This window comes from Emydura macquarii, unplaced genomic scaffold (assembly GCF_026122565.2).
Source record: "Emydura macquarii macquarii isolate MOO-44397 ecotype Brisbane River unplaced genomic scaffold, CSIRO-AGI_Emac_v2 contig_1390, whole genome shotgun sequence".
NCBI lineage: Eukaryota > Metazoa > Chordata > Testudines > Chelidae > Emydura > Emydura macquarii.
In genome coordinates this window covers 18,271,282-18,297,610 of record NW_027131527.1, presented here as the reverse complement: position 1 = coordinate 18,297,610, position 26,329 = coordinate 18,271,282, and the positions used below count along the sequence as shown (strand labels likewise).

At 36.7% G+C, this 26,329-nt stretch overlaps 1 protein-coding gene across 3 annotated transcripts in view; it reads left to right on the top strand.

The window, feature by feature from the left end:
• PRKG1 (protein kinase cGMP-dependent 1) overlaps positions 1–26,329 on the top strand; it is an 819,482-nt gene that overhangs the window by 569,331 nt on the left and 223,822 nt on the right. For all 3 annotated transcript variants that reach the window (XM_067552762.1, XM_067552761.1, XM_067552763.1), the window contains one exon: positions 15,857–15,920. In XM_067552762.1, coding sequence (XP_067408863.1) covers positions 15,857–15,920 — 64 coding nt within the window. The remainder of the gene's footprint in view (positions 1–15,856; positions 15,921–26,329) is intronic.

The following is a 26,329-nucleotide window of genomic DNA, read 5'->3' as shown; positions in this document are numbered from 1 at the left end:
ACATATAGCTCCATAATTCCCAACCTTGATAGAGCAGTTCTCTAGCAGTCCCTACTTATGTGGTACCTCCCTCTGCTATTTGCAAAACCTACTTAACCATGGATAGGTCATTATGTCCAGTTCTCTCTGCTTTTCACTGGTTGTCTGTGAGCAAAAGAAGGATAATAGTTTATGGCTCTATATCGACTACTGAGAACCGAATCAAAGACAGTGCTAAGTAGTCAATGCCCTCCCTGTATACAGGATGTATTAGATGGTTTGGGTGGGAAGATTAGGGCAAGGCTTACCATCAAGAATTCATGAGCGCTGAGAGTCAGCCCCTCTCGCTCTTTATTACACCCTGGGGGTCATGTGAATCTATTTTTTTCCATTTGGTCTTATGAGCACTCCTGGGTAGCTTACCAAATGTAACATGCTTCAAAGTGCAGATTCTGCCAGTTGTAAACACAGAATTCTTCATTATCCATTAAGTATAAACATACAGCACACACCTATAACACAGAACAGATAGCAGTCTGTGCAAAAACACAGCTCTAAACAAACGATCTGGCACCATACCACAGCAATTTAGATAAATGCAAGGTAATGCACATTGGAAAACATAGTCCCAACTATACATGCAAAATGATGGGGTCTAAATTAGTTTCTTACCACTCGAGAAAGTGATCCTGGTGTCATTGTGTATAGTTCTCTGAAAACTACCGCTCAGTGTGCAGCAGCAGTCAAAAGGAGCTGACAACTAGCATGGAGGGTTGTCCCACATGTTCAACTGCTGTGCACTCCCTTTTGCATCACTTTGCACCCCTTTTGTGTATGTCTTACACATGGAGGACAATATTGTATTTGGAAAATGAATTTATTGATATTACTAATAACTGTAAATCACATAATTTATTGAAAATTAAGGAGGATAGTAAAGAATTTCAGAAGGACTTAATCAAATTGGGAGATCAGGTAGCATATGATATGTAACTTAGAAAAATACAAGGTAGTGCAAATTGAGAAAATAATTTAAACTTCTTATATACACTGATGATGATGAGCTCCTAGCCAGAAGAATTCTCTCAGGAAAAAAATCAAGAAATTTTCATAGCTCCTACAAAATGTGCATCAGCAGTTCAAAAAATAAGTAGGATAGTTGGTTGCATCTAAGAAGGTATGGAAAATAATACAAAAAAGATAAAATTATTTAAAAAACATGCTACAGCACAGTCTTATCTGGAGTACTGTTGAATTATAGTTGTATCAAGAAAGATCTAGTTGAGATTAAAATACCCAGAGACAGGAAATGAAAATGGCTAAAGGTTAAGTGGTTTTGCATATCACAAGTGACTGCAAAGAATAAAATGATTTTTCCTAGTAAAGAGATGGCTAAGGAAGAACTTATTGTCTGAGATATAGCACAAATCAATAAACTACTCTTTTTTTAATACAAAAACTATGAGAGACTTAAAACGTAAATAGTAAATTTAAAATTAACAAATTGAAACACATACTTTTTGTAATGCCAGCACAGGAATGGAGTGACATAAAAGGCTATTTGAGATAAATAATTTAGCAGGGTATTTGAAAGGTCTGAGCATTTGCCAACATAATTTTATGAGCATAACATTTGCAGCTCTGTAAACTAAAGTAAATACATGCCTCTGCAAAATTAAGTCCTTTCTCAGGACTTAAGTTGATTGCATACTGAGGTTTGGAAGGAACGCACATCCCTTCCACCCCCTATAGCCCAGCTGTTGTCACCATGCAGTATGTGCAAGGATGAAAGACCATAAGGAATCTCTCTGCCTCCTTGTTCCTCCATGCAGGGGCAAGCCACAACTGAAGTCTTTGTGCTCCCTTGTGTGTAAGGACTGCTACTGTTTAATAGTGCTAACATCCCAAAAGGGATGAGGAAGAGAAAAGGCTCTGAGGCATATTAGCTCACCTGGGCTTTCCCTGCATGTCTGGCAGTTTCAGGAGACATTTTGATTTCCTCAAGCAATATACCTCCTAGAAACCGTTCCGTATTAGAAGTCAGTGGCTGAAAGGCACAGTTGAGCCCAATTTATTTAGAACTATAATTAGCTAACGTGTTATCTCTATGGCTGTTTTCAGATATTGTTACCATAATAATGAGACTTTATTATGAAACGAGTTAATATTTTGCATTACATGCCATTTATCATGATATTAACATTACTGTTTAATATTTATATAGCAATATAAATGTACACACTCCACTATAATAAGTAGAATGTGTCGAACAACTAACCAAATTCCTATCCCCAAAAGCTTATAATATAAAGAGGTACAAATAGGTGCAATGCTTTACAATATCCCATAGATCAAGGAGGGAGTGGCTCGTAATCATTACATGACCTTAAAGAGGGATTTCAGAATTCAGCCCAGGGTCCGACAAGATGAAGAGTGGGATGAAAAAGTAATCTGCAACTGTATTGTGTAAATCTGCATAAGAAAAAAGCCTTGTATCTTCCCAATTAGGTAATATGCTCTTTTGTGCAGGGACTGTGTTTTGTTTTTTAATTCTGAAAAGGGTCATAAAACATTTCTCCCATGCCATGTAAATAAATAAATAGTAGTAATGGTGAAGTCTTAGAATGGTTGTCTGAGTTGTAGGCGCCATACCATTTTTCTTGCTATCTTTCATGTTTTAGGATATGAAACATTTTTCTAAACTACATAACCCATATAAAAAAGCCTGATAAATACCCTGAGTGGCTATTAAAAATTAGACCACTAAGCACCCATGCAAAGCCAGAAAATCAGTGTTGAAAAGTGAATGTAATTACCTCATACCTTGTAAATCAATATCCCTGTAATGTATGCTTCATTCAAGCACTTGGAGACTAATTTCAGAATCAGATTGCATTCTGTTTACATCCCATCTGCAACAGGAGGCTTATTGGGTTTTGGGTTTTTTTAAATAAACTGCTACCTCCTATGTTTATTGTATTTCTATCTAAATATCAGCCTTATTGATTCATACTGAAGAAATACCTATTAAAAATTCCAGAACACTCATTTATATTGTACCACTCATTGGAAACAAACAAGTAGCAATAACTTTACAGGGTCAGCCAAGAGAAAGCAATATAATTGGACATCAAAGAGTCTTCTCTTAGTCTGCTCAGCCAGAAAGAAATTGATTTAAATAGTGGTTGCATATGCTGAGAGCCATTTATGAAATACATGTATGTTTTGTAATCTGTAGGCTAACAATCCATTAACTCGAAATAGAATTGTTTGATTTAAAAGCTTCTCTAATAATTGTCATAGTCAGTTATATATGGTACTCAGTTGCTTGGTTTTGATGTGTTAATATCAAAATTGTGTAATATTAACTGAAAGATCTGTATTGCCGAAGTCGGTGAGGTAATAGGGAAAAACAGCATGCACTGGGTAGAATTTAAAAATATACATCTTTTCCTTTCAAGGGGAGAATTGCAGACTTGGCCTAGGCAAAATGGATGCAATGCACCCAAGTGAGAATGGGTGTTCTTCATGTCCTTTAAATAAATTATCCATTTTAAAAGCAATGAATAAGTAAACATTTGGAAAAGTGATTGATACCAGATGAATGGAGAGTTTCATTTCATAACTTAAATTGCATTTCAGGCATTCTTACATATATTTTTCCAGTTAACAATTTATTTGCTTTGAATTTATTTGTAATATTTTGTAGCTGTGTTTAAATTGTGTTTTCAAAGCAATTGAATTTACAAACTTTATTTTAATGCCCTAAGCTTATCCAATTATTTCTTTAATGAAAACTGTGATCTAATCTTAAAAGGCTGGATGTTATTTTGTTTATTTTTTTATTTATTATACTGGAAATAAAATGTAAAGCTCTAACCACCGTAGCACTGGCTATTCTGGAGGCGGGGGGTTGCCTTTGTCTCTGGTTTGATGCAGAACTGGAAAATTTAAAATCACAAACATTTTCACCAGATGGGAAAACCATTGCCTGCCTAGCTCTAATTCCCTCCTATACCCCAAATGACCACAAACACTGCATTATTGGGGCTCCTTGCATTTGGCAGGTGGTGTCCAACCAGAGGGGTTGTGCATAGCTGAGGGTCAACCTCCCTAAACAGCACCAGCTACAGAATTTCTATTGGATTATTGGGTATGATTTATTGGCTACAATTTCAACATTAACTCCTGAGCTCTTTGTCAATATTTGGGAGGGTGCAGACGCACATATCACATCAATGACAGCACTACTTCTTGATTATCTATTTTGCAATAGTTCGCAATAGAAGGGATGTAGTTGGAGGACCACACACCATAGGCCTGCCCTACAAACCTCTCTCTGCAAGGAGAATAAATTGGTTTTCCCAAGAATTTTCCTCCTTCCTTAGAAGAGAATGATTTGTGTGATAGCTCGTAATTCTGTAAAGTGCTGTGAATCTTATAAAAGGTGTTATATAGCATAAATTTATTTAAAAAGTGGACCAAATCTAGCAGTCCTTACTCAGTCTTCATCTAGGCAAAAATCTTTTTAACTTCAGATGGAGTTTTGTCTGTTTAAAGGCCATGGCTTGCATGATCTGTCCTAATAGTAAAAGCAGCTATATGCAGTGAATTAAGAAGAGAAACCGTTGATTAGTTTTTAAAAAGTTCATAGAAATAAATGTCCTGAATTACATCTAAAAGTCAGTAACATCTGCTCCATCACTACCTCTAAAACCAGCAAATGAGCACACACAGCGAAGACATTGACATTTCTTCAAATAGTCAGGGACTTGCTGCTGGTATATTATTGCCTCTGGCAAATCTTGAAGTCAGTATTCCTTCTATGTGTCCAAACAAGGATCAATTATTAAAATACACTGTTTAAAATGGTCTTATGGCATAGTAATTATTCTAGCAATGACTTTGGATATCTTGCAACACCAGTTGAAATATTAATTGTTTTCACAAAGACAGTGTGTGGTCAGATGAGTCTATGATCATATCTGTTAGACTTTCTAGAGATTCAGAACAAACTTGTATACTAGCATCTCTTTTTTTTTTTTTTTTTTTTTTTTTGGATTCATCTACAGAAATCTGGTTGCTTTATGGTAGTGCAATGGAAAGGAACAAAGAGATTCTTGTTTTTTACACCTCTTTTCTTCATAGCTATTTAAAACCATCTATTGTCTGGTGAGGAGTAGCTTCCTCTAAGGCCATTACCAGTGATGTTACATAGATCAACAGTGCTTGTGTTCGTATGTGACTTGCTATTGTCACCCTACACACAGCATTTAATTAGCATAAGATGCACTGGTTCAGTGTGCGAGAAATTCAAGTTCATTTGTGAAACTAGTTCTCCGGTAATTCAGCATACAGTACAATTGTGTAAACTGAGAGTAATCCATACAAGTTCTGAGTTGTTCATCAATAAGAATAGTTACAAGTGTGAAAAGTATTATAAAGTATCGTTTTCTTTTTATTCATTGTTACAACACGAATGCTGTTCTGACCATTCTTGCAGTCATTTTTAACATGCGTGCACACACTTTTTTTTTTCTGAAATATGCTTTACCAATAATATAGTCAGTCAATTTAGCAGATCTTCCTGGGGAAATAACTTTTTTTTTTTTTTTTCAAATGAGGAGCATGATTCTATGAAGTGTTGAACCAAACTGCAGCTCCCTTTGGTTTCAATGGGATTTACAGCACTTGAGCCTGAGTCTACAATAGCGAATTTGTAATATTAATTTTTTTTTTCCTTTTTCAACACATTTTTCCTATATATAATTCTATATAAAATGCATGGTGAACTGGTGGAAAATATCCTTTTAATGACATTAGAAAAGCAAAGCATAACAATATCAACAAAAACAGGAGATAGTATAAAAGCGGTGAAAACATGACAAATAGCATCTCTGTACACTGTGGAAATAATATTGTCATTGTCTCTACAAAACAGATGTTATTATGGCAATTTACTGTCAAGTGCAGTAGATATATCTGTTAGACTGAGATTAGATGTTGATGTTATCTTAAACCAATTTAAACTGAGCATATAATTTTGGGAAACATAACAAGTGGGCCACATATACATATCTAACTTACCATTTCTTTAAACTCATATGCACTGTGCCTCCAAAAACTAACCATTCTTTAATGATTTTTTTAGATACAAAATTTAGAAATAATCCTAGGAATATTTCTTTCCTTTATAGTTTTGACATCCACTGACACTAAGAGATAAATCAAAGCACATCATGACATTATCTAATCTATTGCTACAAAGAAGCATTTTTGGTATTTGTTTTGTTTCATTTTGGTACATTGGAATCTCATAAGAAGGAATTCTGGCTAATCTAGTTCAATTTTGTATCCTCATTTTACCAATTTGTGTCAGGATTTTCAAGGGTGCCTAAGGTAGTTAGATGCCCAAGGTTCATTAGATCTCAGTGAGATTTAAGCACCTAACTCCTTTATGATCTTTTAAAACCACCTTACTCATGGCTATATTTTAGTTAGCCATGATTATTTATGGAGCATTTAAAAGATAAACCCAGCTTGATACAGTAGCAGCTAATTGTACTAGACCACAGGAAAATTTGGTTTATGAGTGACCTCTAAAATGTGGGGATCATGAAAATAAAAGGCATACTATATAATGAGACACCTAGGTGTCTGAAATTGGGTATCAAAAATTGAGGCACTCAATAATTTTGGATACTTTTGAAAAATGCTGTCCTTTTACTAATGAGACCACTCCTGAGAGTTTCTAACTGTTACTCAGAAATCGTCTTTCTTGATTATTAGCGAGGAAATGCATGGAAATGAATTAATGAGTTTATAATACCTGCCTATTATTCCCCCTTTGGACACGATGGCAGCTATTTTTTAAAAACTGCATTACCTCCCCAAGGATTTAAAAATGAGATATAGAAAGAGGGCTGTCTTTCATAATGAACCACTGTCAGGTGGAGACAGAGTAAAAGACAGACTTAAGAAGGAAAACAAAATTAACTTCCGACAAAAGAGAATACTTAAACAGCCTATTAAAACTTAGAACCCTATTGACCAAAATAGGGTGTTTAATTACATTAACTCATGTGTTGAAAAGTAGAGTCTAGTGCCCCATGATTACAGTATGTCCCTTTCATTTGGTGAAATGACTACAGGATGGACATAGCAGTGAATCCATTGACGTTTCCCTTGGTCTGCCTAACCCCCCAGTACAGTTAAAATAACACTATGTTTGAAGCACCCATCGAACTCTCTTCCACAACAATTAAATGCTCCAATGACACACCTACAACTGACCCACATCGGTTCTACTGCTATCAGGGCCCTCTTTTCCTGTGAAAAGGGGAGCAATGTTTGTTTATTCGATAGTCAAGGCACACTGCTTTCATAATAAAAGATGTGTGCTGCAAATGGTGAAAATGATCAATAATTGTTCAAAGCATTGTCTTTTGGCCACTGTAATCCATCTGTCAATGGAGGCATTTTCACCACAGGGTGTACAAATTGTTCATGGTTGGAAGAAGAAGAATGTCATCTTTCACTCTTATTTTCTTTCATCAGTCTCTTACTAACCACAAAAATCAGTGCAGCAGCTCATCTACTTTATTGCATCCTTCACACTTTTCTACATGTTGCACTCTTTATTGGATGCCTAGGTAATTGTTTTTGGAGAGAAAAGTTAATATGAACCATTTTCAGTAAAGGAAGTAGTTTATTTATCAGGATAATGTCTATGTTCTGGTTGGCAGAGCTTAAAAGGCTTTGTAGCCTTTGCGTTTTCATTCTCTTCAAGATGAATGACTGTGAGTGATTTTAGTGCCTTTTTAGCTTTAGCACAGCAGGCAGGTCATCTGCAACAATCACTGAATGAATAAATTCTCTTTTCCTAAAAGTGGCATTATTGAACTGATCCCCAAATCAGATGCAACTGCAATTAATGTATGAGCTTAGGAGCCCCACATTTCTTCATCTTTTTTCTATGCTTCTTTATAAGCAAAGTAAAATATACTGTGAATTGTTGCAGGCAGACTAGCCTTGTCTTATCAATAATAAATGTTATAGAGTAAATACAGATTCTCTGGAAAGCTCAGATCAAATCTTAATGCATCTTTTTGTGGGGTTGTTTTTGCCATTATGCACTCATTTACTACCTCCCCTCTTCCACCTTTCCTAGAATATCTGTGACGTTGACTGAAAGGAGGAATCGTGTTTCATTGTTTTCATTATGTATTTCAGTGTGACATTTCACAACACAGCACTGCCAAAGAGTCAAATATCTAATGTAATACTCACACACTTGGCAGCCCTTTCACACATTCCCACAGCCCAGCTGAGATATTGACTGAGATATTGACCTATAAGTGGGACAGCAGGGATGGACTGCAATTCCTACTGCCAGATACCAGGGACCACTGCTCCACCTACTGGGTAACAGCAGGGAAGGAGCAGCTAGAAGTGGAGGGCAGCGGGAGCATCAAAAGCAAGCACAAGTGGTGACAGAATGTGCAGGGACTGTTACTGGATCCCGATGCCCCCGTTCTCGCCACCCTTCCAGATTCTCCTTCCAGACACCTGCACCCAGTCCCTGGTCAAACCCCAGCTTACCCTCTGAGGACACCCCCACTGGGCTCCCAGTCACCATCCAGCCCTCCTCACCTGGATTCCTCCTGAAAAAGCCTCCTGCTTTAACCCTAGCAACTAGGTACAAGCTCCAGACAGCAGCCCCTACCAATCCATACATTCTAGCATCTCCCAGACAATTTTCAGCACTCACCCATCTACCTAGCACCTCCAAACAGCCTCCTGCACACATGCACCCACCTAGCCTCCCATCAAAAACAGCTGCAATGATTTGTACAACTCCATATCCTACCCCCCACACCGGCTTTGAGCAGAGTGTATTGATCATAATCTGAAGTTTATAGTTACATGAAAATTACTTACAAATATATAATTGTCCCACATGGAACAACACAGAACTTGGCAGCTGTGGAAGTAAGGGCCTGATTCTATCAGCTTTTCTTGTATTGGATTGTACTTTACTCCACAAGCAGTCCCACTTATTTCAGTTGTGTAATCAGTATGTGTAACGGTGACAGAATCTGGCCCTTAAAATAAAAGTAGAAGCTAAATCTCAACACGGCTATTTGCCATGGAAAGTGGTGCCAATACTCTACAGATTACTTCCTTGATTATTTTTCAAAAGTATTTTCTACAAGTAGATCTGGTAAGCAAGTAAAAAGTAAATCTAAAAAGAACAGAGGTAAAAATGGAGAAGGTAGTTTTAGGTCTGTGCAGACACCAGCTGGATGGTGTGAGATGTGGTGCTTTGATCCACTAGTTCCAGAAGGCAGAGGGAACACTAGACTGAGGAGATCACAGTAAATGTATGTTTTCAGACTTCAGTGAGTAAGGTTCATCTCAAGTTATTTGCTTCTCATTTTAAGGCCATGATTTATCATGAGGATGACTGCGCCAGCAATTTATTTCTTGACACTACTTACAGACAACTGGACAGCTGCCAGTTGGATGGCATTTCTAGCTTGAGTTCTTTAGAATGTAGTTTTTTGCCAGTAACCTAAATCAAGTGTCAGATTCTACTCGGCAATATTTATCTTGAGTTCTTTAAGCTCAGAAGGCATTGCCTTTTTGGTAATAGTGGAGAGGGGACTTGCAGTGTTGTGAAGAAAGGGTAAGCACCTTAAGATTCTTTGATCCTCATTCCTGCGTATTGATACAAAAATTAGTTTCAGGCAATGCACACAGACTGCAATTTTATTTCCCTTATTCATTTATTTTAAGTTTTAAAATGTCCTTAACCATGTAGCCTAAGTGAACGAACTGTAACAACAATTGCATGCATTGAAATATAAACTAATGAGAAATTATGAAGTCTTACTTTCCTAATTAACCCACTAAGACAATCTGTAACACACTCTAATGCTATACATACTCACGTTTCAAAAGCATAGGAAAAAAGATAGGTCTTGCCGCACGTTTTTGAATATCAATAGACTTTTTCTTTCCTGAATTGAGAAGGGAATTAGTCACCTTACTAAGAATACCCTGTTTCCAGCCTACTTCAGTTTAACTAATCTCAACTGCTTTGACACCACACAAGCAGATAGGTGGCCTCTTGGTATTGAAACCATTTAAATGCTTTATAGGTCAAAAATAGCACTTTGAATTACACCCAGAAGGAATTGGAAGCCATAACCAGTCTCTGAGCAAGGTGTAGTATGATTTCTCTAGTAGGCACTGCAAAGTGAGCAGCCTTCTATATTCTTTTCTTCCATGCAAAGCACGTAACACTAAAACAAGTAATATTAGGTATTGCTGATATCAGAAAATCCAGGAGTTTGGTAGCCACATAAACCCTAGGTCACAAATAGGGGAGCAAAACCAGCCTTTTCTGATTCTTCCTGTTTGTTCCTCAGCCTACATGCATTTTCTCAGCCTTCCCTGGATTGTGTCTCAGCACTAATCCAAGACTTCTTTGTATAGATGTGTTAAACAGATGTGGCCAAAGAATAGAAACCCATGGAATGCCATGTAAATGAGCCCTCCGAGATGATGAACGATAACATAATACTGCTTCTGGGATCTTTCAAAAAGAAAGGATCAGGTAAAGGGGAAGCCCATCTACTCTGCACGGTGTATTGGCAAGCAAACAACACTTTGTGGTTAATGGTACTGAAGAGAGCAGATGGACCAGAAGTCTTCATGAACATTTGAACTTCATTCACCACCAAAAGGAAATCATCAGCCAACACAACCAATCCAGTTCTCTGTGCCATCCCCAGACTTAAAACCTAAAATCACGTGGATCAAGGAGACCAAAGGAATTCAAGTATTGGTGTTCATCATGGCTTCAATAATGTCAGCAATTGCTATCTATTCTTTCAGTCATCCTTTTGACAAAGCTTAGCATAGTCTGCAGATTGGTAAAAGACCAAAGTTTATTGGCATTTTTTTGTTAAAATTCAGTTTCTTGATGCTGTCTTGGACGATCAAACAACTAACCAGGTAGAAATCCCTACAGAAGTGGTGTAAAATCTTATCAGTGCCAACATTTCATATGCTGACATTTCTGACTAAAAAGCCGCAGCTCTTCCTACTCAAGCTTCCTAGACTCATTTGTAATTTTGTAATTGTAACTCTTCATTACAAACCACCACTGGCTTTATATGTTTAGCTTAAAGGCATCTGTTAATTTGGGGTTGGTGTAAAGCTTTTCAGGAAGGTCATTTATGTGCATGCTGTGGTTACCTACATCAGTTCAGAACTGATGTCATGTAGAGAAGACACTAGGGGCTATATTTTCAAAAGTGCTGTGCACTCACTTCTACAACTGATGCCAAAGGAAGCTGGAGGTACTCAGCAACTGACAATCTGGATCTGGAATTTGACAAAATCTCTAATCTATAAGCCCTATACAAGATATATAAAAGATTTTTTTGGCCACAGGACTTGGCATATAAAAATTGAGGAATAGGTAAAAACTATGGAAGCCAGCGCACAGTTTTCATTATAAAACCTTGAAATTAAAACTGATGAACTTAACATAAAAATGGAATTAGTAGCTCTGATCCATAGTCTCTTACAAACTTTGTTATAGATATTTTTGAACTGATAAACATTAAGTATTTCTCTTGCTGTCTTTATCAGTGTGCTGCATACCTTTAGAAATCACATCTGAATTGGCTATGTACAATTTCACTCCTCAAATTCTTAACCACTAGTTTGAAAAATAGTTACTATGCAGGACTCCATCTCCATTCTTTGAACCGTGATTTCAGTTTGATTTTTGAGTATGCAAGGAATAAAAGATCAACCTAACAGAGCATTAGCATTCATTAGGGATAGATGGAGTACCTTTAAGAGCATTCCAGCTTTGCCTTGTGTAGCACCATCTCATTACTTGCAGCGTTTCCTGCTCTTAGGACAGGAAATACCTATGTAATATTTATCAATATTGACAAAATGTGATATAATTATCTAAGGCAGCTGGAAAAAATAGTGTTCATTGTAAATAGCTCAGATGAAAATATGGATGTGCCTCAATAAGCATTGCCAGCCTGCTAAAATGATGAGACCACATGCTGGAGGAGTCCATGAAGTGGGAGGTGAGACTACATCTGCTTCTGCATGGCTGGCCAAGAAGAACCTTGTGGTCCATAAAACCATCTCTGGAGTCCAAGGAGAATCACTACCATTTGCTTCCAGGTGGCTGGTCCAGAAGATCGCTGGCCTTCAAAAGCTCCTCAGACATTGGAGGAAAAGGAGACGGATATTAAATTTCTTCTGTTCTCTGGAGAGAATATCTACAGAAAACAGGCAGTGGAAAAGGTTGGGCTTAGGTTCTGCTGCAAGTCTGTTGAATTTTGTGGTCAATAATAGGACCTGACCTCAAAGGTATCATTCCTCTAATTAGCATGAATTGATTAAGAACTTATTTTATGAACTTGCATTCTAACCTCTTTTTCTTCCTGAAGATAACAGATCTTTCTTTATAAATTAACATTATGTCCAGAATAATGTTTATTCTTTTATGTATTTTCAGACTTTGTTTTCTCCAATTTTAAGCAATCAGAATGAATAGATTTTTTCTACTTACAGCCTTCTGATAAACATTGTATGTAAAAAGTTAGAAAAATAACCTAATATTAAGCCTTGTATCACCCAAGTTACTATCTTTCCACTATATATATATCTCGTCATGATCACTTTTTTCTTATTTCTTTGCTAATGCTATAGTCCTCATCTATATTATTCTTTTTGATTTTAGACACAATTTTCAAACATGGCTGGCTAAATATGGGTTCAGGTGCTTAACTGAGGGTGCTCACACTTGAAAATATTGTTCTTTGTAAGTAAATCTGTAATATAATATAGTATCAAAAATTTCATGAAATCCAACTATTTTTTTCCTATCTATCAATTTGATAATAACTATGGAAGAGTTGTTATTCACAATTTTTTTATGAATCAAGTTAACTATGCAATACAGAACTATACATTTATAATGTTGTACACTTCATAATCATATTCACCTTCATAATCTTCATAATCATCATTTCGCATTGCCATACTCATAAATTCAGGCTAACAGATAAATAACTGTTGATTGTATCCTGTTTCATAAATATATTCTAAGTTTTTATAAGCTTGTCCATCAGTGTGGTATCTGAGCGTCTTCAACAAAGCAAATACAAGCTAACTATATTACCACCCTACAGTCATGTAGAAGCATCCTCGTCCTTTCTGAGCTATCATAAATCCTCTCTAAAGACTTTCTATTCACTAAGATATTAATTTTGTAATTCTGGGATATAATCTATTTGGGACTTGTGCTTTGTTAACATTTCTAATTGTCTAATTACCTGCTCCATTGATATGATAAAGCAATGATAATGCTTTAAACATTTCTTCCTCCTTTCATCTTTTTATGTTGTGAATTTAATTTATTTAAATACCCTAAGCTTTCAACAATAGGACTTTTTAGTTCATTGAGATTGTTTGTTTGATATACCATAAACAAAGCCGTTTCTCTGACCTGCTTAAGGGACAGGTTTCATAAAGGTCTTTTCTCTATGATTTAGGCTGTAATGGATCTATTACCCTCTATTGTAGGATAGTTTTTTAACAAGATTCTGTGTCCTGGTTGGGAAATTACTTTCAGTAAAAATTCGGTGTACTAAATTCTGTCCTAATTCTGATTGTTTTACTATGTAAAATTTTGCTATCTTTTGTAGGAATAGCTATCTTTTGTAGGAAATATTACTTTACCAATTTATTATGATTCTTCTTGTGAGAATGGTAGAGCTGGAATATTGAACATCTGGAATACTTACAGATAAAGGAAATATGTAATTTCTGTCCCATCCCTTTACTTTGGTCCACAGTATAGCTACAACTCCCATAAACAGCAATGGGAATTACAGATGGTTCATCCCCTTGTAGGACTGAGGACTTGCAGGAGCCCATTTCTGTGATGATGAGTATCTCCTTTGATATGTAACAAAAACAGCCAGCACTTCTCTGGACTGTATCCACACCACCTGCATAGAACAAGACTTTATATGGATGGAATATTGAACAGTTAGGGAGGAGAAATCCAACTCAGGTCCAGAGTTCAGGACTGCAGCACTGCTTCTTTCATTCCTATCCCAGATTGCTACTGTAGGCTACAAGCTGAAATAGTGGCCACAGACCTCAAAACCAGTTTCATTGGGGACTGGGACTTTTGGATCTTTGGTCCTTCCTTGGACTGCCTCTGGTTTACCTCTGGGTTTTCCGCACTAGACTATATGGGGCTGCTAGGAAACGATCTGTGCCCACATGTGGGTATGCGCTCACCTATGTGTGGCTTCCCTGACAGCAAATGCCCAGGACAGTCCTTGTGGAAGGTTTCTGTGGTGCAGAGGGCCTTCTGTTGGTGCTCCACACTATGGATGGATTCTGTTTATGTGACCTAAAAAAAAAAAAAAAGGTCCGAACACATATCTACAGAAGCAAAAATGGCTAATTCAATTAGGGTGAAATTTACCCATGGATAGAGGGCCCAACCCAGGCCTATACACCACTCATCTCCCACATACATTCTCTTTTGATGGTTAATGTGGAATGCAAGTGGTGGGCTTTGGGCAAGCCCTTTACACAGGATGAATTTTATTCATAACTTACTGCATCTGTTACCCCTCTATAATACAAGTGTGGGTAAAATTAACAGGACATAGATGCCTAATATGTCACTTTGTATGATTGGTTTATAATCACCTAATATCACTATTAACATGTTTTATTGGCATTTAATTGAAAAAATAACATCATTACCAGTGAACCTTTACCATAGTGTTAACTGTTAAATCTAAAATAGCATTGGAAAATTCTGTTAATCAAAGTTAATAAAGAGCTGGGGGTTTTTTTAATTGTAACACTTTAAAAAATCATATGAAAATTATTTCTAGTGGTTTAAAAGACAATTTAAAACACAATCCCAATATGAACACATCTCTGTGCTCACTCTGTAATTAACAGGATTAACATAAAGGAAAAGTAGTGTGATGGGAGTAGAGAGAGGTCATGTCAAAGACCCCAGGATTACAAGTGATAGTGGGTATGTGCCACTTTTTAAAGATTTTTATTTACTCCTGCTGCCAGTCAGAGCCAAGATTTACATAAATAAGAGCCTAACATTAATCTCCTAATGATTTTGGCTCCTAAATAAATGGGATAATTTTCAAAAGTTTGGAGCACTCAGTAGCTCTCCCTGAAATAAATTGGGAGTGATCAGCAATTTGGAAAATAAGCCTAGTTATTTAGGAACCAAAATTTAGATTTAGGAGTCTAAATTTAAGTTCCTATGTTTGAAATATTGGCCCAGGTGTTGTGACTCATTCAAGTGTGCATAAGAGCTGCACTTAGAAGAAAGTAGGAGCAGAGGCAGCCAAAAAGACAAGGCACTTGGAAGAGTTTATAGCATAGATTAATTTAGCTGATTCCCAATATGAGCTTTCAAGAAGAGATTCACATTTCACCTTATACATGCAAGGCATAGCTGCAAAATGTTTATTCCATGTGGCTTGCTGTCCTGTAACCACTGAATACTTAAATTATACCGCAGGAGACATAGAGAAATGAGAATGCATTGTGTATGCTGCTTTTATGATGATCAGTCATGAAGAGTTATGCTTGGTAAGCTAAAATTGGTATTCTGGTCATGATGATAGGAACTACAGTACAAGATTGAGTCCATATTGATCGTAAATAATAAAGTTGTTGTTTTTGCTCTTCTGGAACCTTGTAGATTAACTAATTTTATGAAACAAACTAACTTCATTAATTCAACAAAAGTTTTTTTTTCCATTTTATATTACAGTGTTCCAACATTCCAGAGCCTTCCTGAAGAGATACTCAGTAAGCTTGCTGATGTCCTAGAAGAGGTAAGTGATTTTAGTTCTTGGGGATAATATGAGGTCCAGGGACTGTAGGTCCTCTGGTAATTAAAACTTCTAGGCTCTCTTCAGATCTTATAACTTCACAGTTTTGCTGTAGATCCTGGTTATCTGTTCCATTATTTAAACATAATGAGCTTCATTAAACCCCCAAAGGGCATGGAGTGAAACTTCCATCTTTCTGCATTCATTGGGGCAGCAATACTGGAGGACAATATCAGTCTTGAAGGAGGGTGGTAACAGTACGTTGCTCTCCCATTGAGACTACAGGAGGGTAGGGCAGACGTGTCCAGATAGAACAGATGCCCTGTTGGCAGGGGCTGCCAGGAGCTATCCTGAATTAATGTATTTCCTAGATGAAATCCTGACTCTGCTGAAGTCAGTAGGATTTTTGGTACTTCAGTGGAGTCAGGATTTTACCACTGCCCACTTCACATCTTTCTGGTCAGTGTTGGCTGACTCTGGCCCTCTCCATGGTGTGGGGATTCTGGGTAGTCTGCTCCACTTCTCCCAAGCTCTGGCAGACTTTCCACCACCAGGGGCCAATAGCCTAAACCAGGCTTAGCATACAGATTTGACTCACTCTGAGAAGGAGATCAGTTAGTATTTAGGAAAATGATCTTGGAAGTTTCTCTGCTAATTTAGGGCCTTAGCATACAAGTTGTACAGTGTCTTCAACTCCCAAAGCAGTTAGTACATTCTAGGAATCAGGCCATTTCAGTCCTCTTTTGGTGTGTGAATTTGTTTTCACTTTCCTTCTGCTTTGTACATGGGCTACAAAAACTATATATTGATTTAGTCTTTATATAAAATCTAGCAAGAAGACATATGTTGTCTTTAGTGAAATGCTTTTAACGAGCCTCCTTAACAGGACTTACAGCATTTGTGGGTTCCGGTTTATGCTCACAAAATTAATTTAAAATAATAGCATAGTTTGTATTTGCCTACTCAACTGCCCATTTTGCATGTCAGAATTACACACTTCTGAGTATTGTAGGCACAGTTAATGATACCCATTAAAATTTTAATCTGTATGCTTTAAACACATGAAATCAATATGTGAAAAAAGATTGATTTTTTTCACAAGCACCTAACCAACAAAAGCCAATCTTATAACCATGTTGCAAAATAATGAAGTCATAATACTTAAAAATTCATGAAAAAAAGATGACTTTTTACCAACTTTTTAGTTTTGCAACCTCCATTAATATGATGTTGCTTTTCCTTAGCTTTCTTTTATTTAATATGTGAGAAAATTCTGCAACCTCTGTTACTACTGGAAATCTAAGCAAAACATATATTTGTCAAACAGAAAGATAAAGTACTTATGGGATCTTTTTATTTCCTTTGCTGCTGCCCGAGAAATGTTTGTTGTATTTTGAAAAATAGCCATAATAACTCATAATGCCATAAATAAACCTGTGCTAGATTAAGCTGCGTACATCAAAAATACATGCTTAATTGGAAATAGATAGTTTAATATATTTGGGAGCATGTTAACAATATTAAACTCTATATATCAGTTTTAAATGAAAATGTGTAAAGTCAATAAAATATTTTTCTAGCTACACATTAACTGTCAGTGGGGGGGAGAACCCAAGATGAACAAATGAGGCACAAAACTATAGAAGTAAATATCCATGGGGATACTTATCTAGGATTACTTCTGTTGATCTTACATATGTGAGTAAAACTAGCAAGATTTGGCTCTTTAATGTTATGTTGATCTCTCACTCTATAAGAAAATAGCTATCAAGAAAAAGATGAAGTACAGAAATAAGGTGAATCTTAACTGGAAAAAATAAAAGAAACACAAATTGCACAACATTAATGGGAATAATATGAATGCTTTGGTAGCAGAATATATCTTTATCTTTTTAAAGTGGTTTGCCTTGTGTCACTTGCATGGAGCCAATTATTTAAGGCTAGACTGTACATACCTCTATCAAAGTAATCGTGATGGAAGTTAATCACATCTAGTCTGTACTAGAGTTCTTTCCAACAGAAATTTGTACATGCTTCCTAAGTGGTCAGAAAACATTTTTGCTTTTCACTGTGCTAGTCTTTGTTTTCATGTAACAAATTCTTCATAAACTATAGAATCACCAGTAGTACTTACTGCAATACTATATATTTAATGTTTAACAAAATCAAACATATGTAAATGAACTAGCAAAATAATTGTATTTTATCTCAGCTGTTATTCTAACAAGAATTGAATGAAAGTGACTGACGTGGCACTGTGTGAGGCAGGGAATAATCTCACTCTTCATGTTGCAATTTAATACACTATTTCTTAGGAAACTCTGTGAATAATGGAGCACAGGTGCACTACATTTTTCTGACAGCTTCTAAAAGAACCGTTAGTTAAAACCCAGAAACCAAGGAGCTGCATTTGTTATCCATTATCCAAAGCAATTGTGGAAACGTTATGAGGACAGTGAGAAAATGACCATGTATGACAACATGTATGAAAACCTTTAAAATTGATAGAAAAATGTAAATGACTTATTTAGCAGAGAGAAATTGAATGTCAGTTAACAAAATATAATGCATGTAATTTTCTCTCTTCTAGTGGTTGCAGGTTAATGTAACATCACTGGAGTCACTCGTGATTTACACCAGTGTTAGAGCAAAACCAGGCTCATTGACTTGAATGTGAGCAGATATGAGCCCCTGTTAATAATTTTGTTGTAGTTTTGTCATCTAAAGTATTCATATTAACTAGGTAAATTTTATCTTTATCTGCACAGATTGAATTTGGTTACTAATGCTGGGCCTAACCCCTGATCTTGGAGTCAATTCTGCTCTGGTACTAACCCAATATAGTTTAGAGCAGCCTCAAAGGTTTAACCTGCACCAACTGGGAGTGGGCCCCTAGGGCCATTATAACAACTGGGGATCATTAGAGGGTACTGCATTCTAGACACACCCTAGGCATCTCCCTAAAGAGAGAGAATTTTAGCTAGCTGGCTCACACCAACTTTCTGCCCTTTTCTGATGCCAAAGTGATGAAAAGAGGCTAGAACAGAACCAGGAACTGGTCTGGATTTTGCTTAATTCATTATATTAATGTATTTTTGAAAATGTATGAGACTGAAGTTTTTATTACCATTTTCAAAGTGTTTGGTCACAGATGAATTTTTTTTCATTTATTTCAAAACCTGAGTACCTTTATGATTTCAGGGTTTGATTTATGTTGCTTTAAACTAAGTCACGGTTGTCTGTGTTGGAGCAGATCTTTCTGGTCTTGGGCTTTATTGGGTTATTTGTCCTTAGGTTTGCCGAACATGCTAAGTCTGTCGATGAGTAATGTGTTTCTGTGCCTTATATGATTCTTGTACCTATTTTTTTCTTTTTATGTTGTGGATGTGCATATCATCTTCCAGTTGGTGGTTGTTTATCTGTAATAATAAAATATAATACATATAGATATTTTCTAAATGAAAAATGCAGTTCCTATGGTCAAAAAGGCAGTATGGCTGACTTTTTAATATGACCAGTACATGCCAAATATGCTGCATAAGTGTATTGTGAGCCTGAAATATGTTGGGATTCCTTCTGAGGAACCTTATCCAGAACATCTTTTCCAGTTCTTGGGGGACATTTCATTTAGTTCTCTGGGATCCCAAAAAACTCAGTTCAGTTTCAGCTCATTACTCAGGTTACTTTATTAGGCATGGAGCAGATCCATGCCCATGCTGGACAGGTCCAGATGTACAGGGTGATGCCACAGTTCCAATTCATGTCACACACCATACAGTTTAATACATTTTTCCTAGCTATGAACATCTATATTTTTTTAATCTAAGTGGTTTGGACATAGTACGTACCATGAAGGAACCAGCTGTTTATGTCCTTACCTTATCTACATTTCAAGTTTATCAGTTATCCAACTTATCTCAACTAGTCCTGGAGAGACTGTCTCCAGCACTCAATCTATCACACCCTTGTTTACAGTTTCATTCAAATCAAGCTGTCTGTCCACTTTTGTTTACAGTTTAACCTTTCACTTAAATTTTACTCATGTCTAGCAAGATCTATGCCTGCAAAATGGCACCCAAAGACTGGCTTATGAACTGTACTCTACAAACAGTCCACCACAGTCTAACCACTACTTCCATAGGGATGCCAGCCCATGACTTCTTACCACCCTTCCCACTCCAAATTGACAGATAAACCAAGGCACGAACCAAGATTTTAGCAGTAGGAATAGACTAGAATGGGCAGATTATAGAGATGTGGGGGAAAAAATGGAGACAGGATCTGTCAAAAGCCTGGATGTCAGGGGAAGGAGAATAGAGAAAAGGTAAAGATTTTCCATGGTTGCCTAACTACATCAGCTATATAGCCTTGTGTTTGACCACTATCAATATAAAATCTACTTTCCAGATAAATTCTGTTTCACTCAAGAAAACTATAAATACTCAATTGCTATTAATATTGATTGACCATAAACATTATGTATAAAAATGAGGGAAATTCAGTTAAAAAGGAAATGGTTCACTATAGTTCTATTGATAAGATAGATGTTAAAAGTCCTTCAATATATGGCTGAAACACAGCATGCAAATACACTGGAACATTTTTTTTTCCTTTTGAGGGATTTATGTTTTTATAGGAAGCCTTTGTTTTAAGAGTTTCCATTTTCCTTAGTGTATTAAAAGTTAGCATCACTTATTTTTTCCTCATCATGCATAGTTAGTACCTCACTTAAATTAATGTATGAGGAAGATAGATGTATTTTCCTATTTAGGAAACTTCAAAAGGAAATGTATTAAACAGCTCTCATTTAATAATACGCATAACCAGTTCTTGTCTTATAGAAATTTTTAACCATGTATGCCCTTTGGATTCAGAAAAGGAATCTGTGATGAGCTCTAAATCAGCTCTCTTGAAAATGTCAGAAAGTACTTTGAAGAGCCATGTAATATGCTTAGCAATTTACTGCAATTGATGTGCTTTGCAAACAAAAAATGACTCTGTGATGAACTGTAAATGAGTTGCCTACTATCAACATTTTGAATTCTATTCACAAAATATTTATGGCATGAAAACATCCCGCATATTATGGTAAACTGGGAAACTGTGTTTGAAAAATTATTGCTACATCAAAATTTCACTTTCTCCCTTAATTATACCAGTAAAACTATCTATCAGAAATTATCTATGATCTCTTGTCGAGCAGGCCAACTTCGTACCACCACTCAGTATCTTATCTCTGTGTCCCTTCTTTCCACACCCTCCCATATAGCTCATGCCAAGGCCTACCCAAGTTACCTGAATTCCTATAACCATAAGGTCTGTTTGGCCTCTTAGTAGAGGTACATTTCGGGGAGGGCTTCAACCTTGAAGACAGTGGAAATTTTAGCCTTATATATTCATGTGTTTTAGTGGAAAGAGCAGGGAGAAACTTTGATTCAGCAAATTCCTCTCTACTTTCTGGCTGAGCTGTGCAGCCACCAGAGAAAAATAATCTTTGGGTCACACAGACTTTTAAAAATTCTTGCCTGGAGTGATGGGAGGCAATTAGACAGAGAACAACCTCCCACTCCTGCACCCTTCAAGCAGATATATTTAGATAACTAAGTGTTATTCCCATGAGCCTGGCTGGTTTAGTTCAGGTTACTTGGTAGAATCTGTGACTGCTCCTGGGAGTTCTACAGATGCTACTGAGAAAGAAACATCCCTATGGAACAGAGCTTAGCCTCCATGCCTGCACAGTCATTTGTTATTGAAAAGATAATCACTGAGTATGTAGAAATACTAATTTACTTTATCCAAACTTCAGATCCTCTAACTGCTAGGATGTAGCTTCCACTTCCATTTTTCATGTGACCATGAAAAACAAGGAATTTTAACATATCTGTTAGGGGTCTTTTTTGCTTGAGCTATTTTTAAATAAATGCTTTCCCAGAGGGAGGGAAGAAAATGCCACAGGGAGGGGAAAAAGAGCACTGATCAGTTCACTTCCCCCTGAGACAACAGGAGGAAACTGACCCTGCCTGAGGAACACTCAGTGCTGCTTAGGAAGCGATAATAAAGGGGTCCAATAACAAGGAGCAATGTAAGTTATGTCTTTACCATCAAAAAAGGTGTGTGTTTACCATAGGATATCCTGCTATAAAAACCCAGACAAGACAAGGAACTGTAGTAAACTAGGACAAAGTCAACCTTCGTCATGGGATATAATGTCAGCATGTCACTTAGCTTCCTTGCAGTAAAAACTACAAGCGCCTTGTCTACTCCAGGATTTTACAGTAAGGTAACTATCACACATTAATTCCCAGGCTGTAAAAAAACCATTTTTTAATAGTGAAAACAAATCCACAGAAGTGGTGCACTTAACTGATCTAGAAAGGGGTCGAGGTGGTATTTCCATCCACACCATCTATTTTAAGAAGGAGAAATGTAAGGCTAAGGACTTCTGTCAAAAAATAGCACAGCTTTCTAATGATCTGTGTATATATAGTAACAGGCAGGGAATTCTGGAGAAGAAAGCATGCTTAGTGGTAGGCAGCTGGGAAAGACAAGGATGAAGCATATTGAAACCAATAGAATAACTCTTGTTCACTTCAGATTGACATAAAGTAGTGAGTAGAAATTGAGGCTGCTGGGTAAGAAATTAACGTTCAGAAACTCCATGATCGCATTTTCTGATATTCTTCCAGTTCCACACACAGGAACAGTTAGATAGGCAGAACTGCAGGGTCTCAATGTGTGGGTGAGATTATGGTATTTGGAGGCGAGATTTAGGTTTATTAGGAACAGAGGAACCCTATTAGAAAGGAGAAGATTATACAGGAAGGATGAGCGCTACGTAAACCAGATGGAACCAGATTGCTGGCATGTAAAATTAAAAAGGGCATAGAGGAGATTTTAAGCTAAGGGCTGAGAGAAAGCCGTTAGGTGCGGAGGAGCATATGATTTGGACAGAGACAACCCTTAGGGGAGGATTTATTGAAGGGGATTATCTATAGCCTAATAATATATAGGATATATAGGATATATGTTGATAAAGTACAGGTGGGAACAGAAGAGAAACAGTCAAGTGAAAAAGAGTCGTATTCAATTACATCACATGAAGATAGACAACTTAATACTGACAAATTTTAAAAATGCTTGCATACAAATGCAAGTCTAAATACTAAGATAGGTGAACTTGAGTGCTTGGTATTAAATGAAGATATTGATATAATAAGCATCACAAAAACATGGTGGAATGATGATAATCAATGGGACATAATGTAATTAAATTTAACATCCTGGGGGAATACCAAAGAAACCTATCCCACAAACACTTAATTTCAAAAAAAGGAACTAAACTAAAATGAGGAAGCTGTCTAAAGGGAAATTAAAAGGAATAATCACAAGAATGAAATGCCTGCAAGCTGCTTGGAAACTTTTTCAAATACCATAATAGAGGTTCACCTTAAATGTATATCTCTGACCCCAAACCAAATAAACAGTAAGAGGACCAAAAAATGCCACAATAGAGTAAAAAAGGCAACTGGAGACCAAAAGGCATCTTTAAATATTGGAAGTCAAATCCTAGTGAGAAAAATAGAAAGGAACATAAACTCTGTTAAGTCAAGTGTAAAAGTATAATTAGGCAGGCCAAACAAGAATTTAAAGAGCAACTAGCAAAAGACAAACACTAACAGCAAATATTTGTTAAGTACATCAGAAGTAGGAAGCCTGCCAAATAATCAGTCGGGCCCCTGGACAATCAAGGTGCTAAAGGAGAAAGGAAAGAAGACAAGGCTGTTGCAGAGAAGCTAAATTAATTGTTTGCATTGGTCTTCACTGCAGAGGATGTGAAGGAGATACCCATGCCTGAGCTTCAGAGGAAATGTATAGAACAGGGCAATTGTTGAGTAACCCATTCCCTGTGAGAAATCTGAGGAACTGAGCCATATTGAGGTGTCAGTAGATGAGGTTTTGGAATAAATTGATAAATTAAACAGTAATAAGTCACTAGGACCAGATGGTATTCACCCAAGGATTCTGAAGGAACCCAAATGTGAAATTGCAGAACTACTAACTATGATATATAACCTATCACTTAAATCAGCCTCTGTCCCAGATGACTGAAGGATAGCTAATGTGATGCTGATTTTTAAAAAAGACACCAGAGGCAATCCTGGCAATTACAGGCAGGTAAGCCAAACTTCAGTACTAGACAAATTGTTTGAAACAACAATAGAATTATTAGACACATAGATGAACATGATATTGGGGAAGAGTGAATACAGCCTTTGTAAAGGGAAACCATGCCTCACTAATCTATTGAATTCTTTGAGGGAGTCATCAAACATGTAAACATAGGTGATCCAGTGAATATAATGTACCTGGACTTTCAGAAAGTCTTTGATAAGGTCCCTTACCAAAGGCTCTTAAGCAAAGTAGGAAGTCATGGGATAAGAGGGATGGGACCTCATGAACCAATAACTGGTTAAAATATAGGAAACAAATTGGTTAGTTTTCACAATGTAGAGAGGTAAATAGCAGGTCCCCCAAAGATCTCTACTGAAATCAGTACTGTTCCACATATTCGTAAATGATCTGGAAAAGGGGGTAAACAGTGGGGTGGCAAAATTTGCAGATGAAACAAAACTACTCAAGATAGTTAAGCCCAAAACAGACTGCCAAGAGTTACAAAGGGATCTCATTAAACTGGGTGACTGGGTAAGAAAATGGCAGATGAAATTCCATATTGATAAATGCAAAGTGATGCACAGTGGAAAACAGAATCCCAACTATATATACGAAATGGTGGGGTCTAAATTAGCTGGTACCACTCAAGAAAGAGATCTTGGAGTCATTGTGGATAGTTCTCTGAAAACATCCACTCAGTGTGAAGTGACAGTCAGAAAAAGCCAGCAGAACCATTAGGAAAGGGACAGAAAATATCATAATGGCACTATAAATCCAGGGTATGTTAACACCCTGAATACGGCATGCAGTTCTGGTTGCTCTATTCCAAAGATATATTAGAATGGAAAAAGGCAACAAAAAGGATTAGGGAAATGGAACAGCAAACAGACTGGGACAGTTCAGTGTAAAAAAGAGACTTGAGGATATAATAGAGATTTATAAAATCAGGAACAGTGTGGAGAAAGTGCATTAGGAAGCGTTATTTACCCCTTCACATAACACAAAAAAAAAAAAGGGTCACCCGCTGAAATTAATAGGCAGAAGATGTAAAATAAACGTAGGAAAGTACTTTTTCACACAATGCACAGTCAAACCGTGGAATGCATTGCCCAGGGATGTTGTGAAAGCCAAAAGTATAATTGGGTTCAAAAACAAATTAGAGAAGTTCATAAAGGATGGTCCATCAATGGCTATTAACCAAGATGGTCAGGAACACAACCCCATGCTCTGGCTGTCCCTAAACCTCTGATTGCTAGAAACTAGGACTGTATGACAGGGGATGGATCAGATCGATAATTGCCCTGTTCTGTCCACTCCACATACTTGGCTAGGTGGATCAATATAACCATTCTTATGCTCTTACCATGTACAGAACATCACAGTGTTTTAATTTTAAGATACTGAAGGCATGGATCACAATAGTTATCTTCAGTTGCTTCATTTCAAATCTTGTTAATATTTTTGGTGGTTGTTTTTGGTTAACCCTTTTTAAAAAAAAAAAAAAAAAAAAAAGCTGATAGAACTGAATGACACAGGAAAAGATCTGAAAATGATTGAGCAAACATAGTGAGCTGTCTTTGTTACGGAAGATGGACCATGCTTCTGAATTACTGACATAGTTTGCTATAATGTTAAGAGAAAAAAACTACATCGCTCAGTTTAATGATATTCCTGTCAGATGCTCAATGTTCTCACCTAGCTCTTCCTCATTAGGAGCCTGATCCAAGTAAATATGAGACTTTTGTATCAAGCCTTCAGTTTTTTCCCCTTTGTACTATGTAATGTTAATATGCAGCACAAATTCTCATGATTCCAGTATTTGTTTAACTGAAACATGAAATTCTAAATATAGTCCCCTTCCTAGACAAAATTATACATGAATAGAGATTAGAACAAGAAAGATACATAGTGCTTGTGCTTAGTATTTCACTGGTTTTGTAAATATTTAGCACTTGCTCTGCCTATAATCTTTCTTTGTGAATAAGGGATCAAATCTGAGATATCTGTAGTTCTATACTCTTCAATGCAGCATGTCACAATTACCTTCTAAATTTAGAACCCACTAATATGACTGCATGGCGCAGAAAATGATGCCTTGAGCGTATTTAAATAATGACCTTAGGAAAAAACAGGATGTGAGAGAAATGTCAAGTAAATAAGGGGGATGGGTCTTTTTTAGGAACAGCAGCAGCAAAAATAATTTCTCCATTTTAATTCTAAAAGATAAAATATGGCATTTG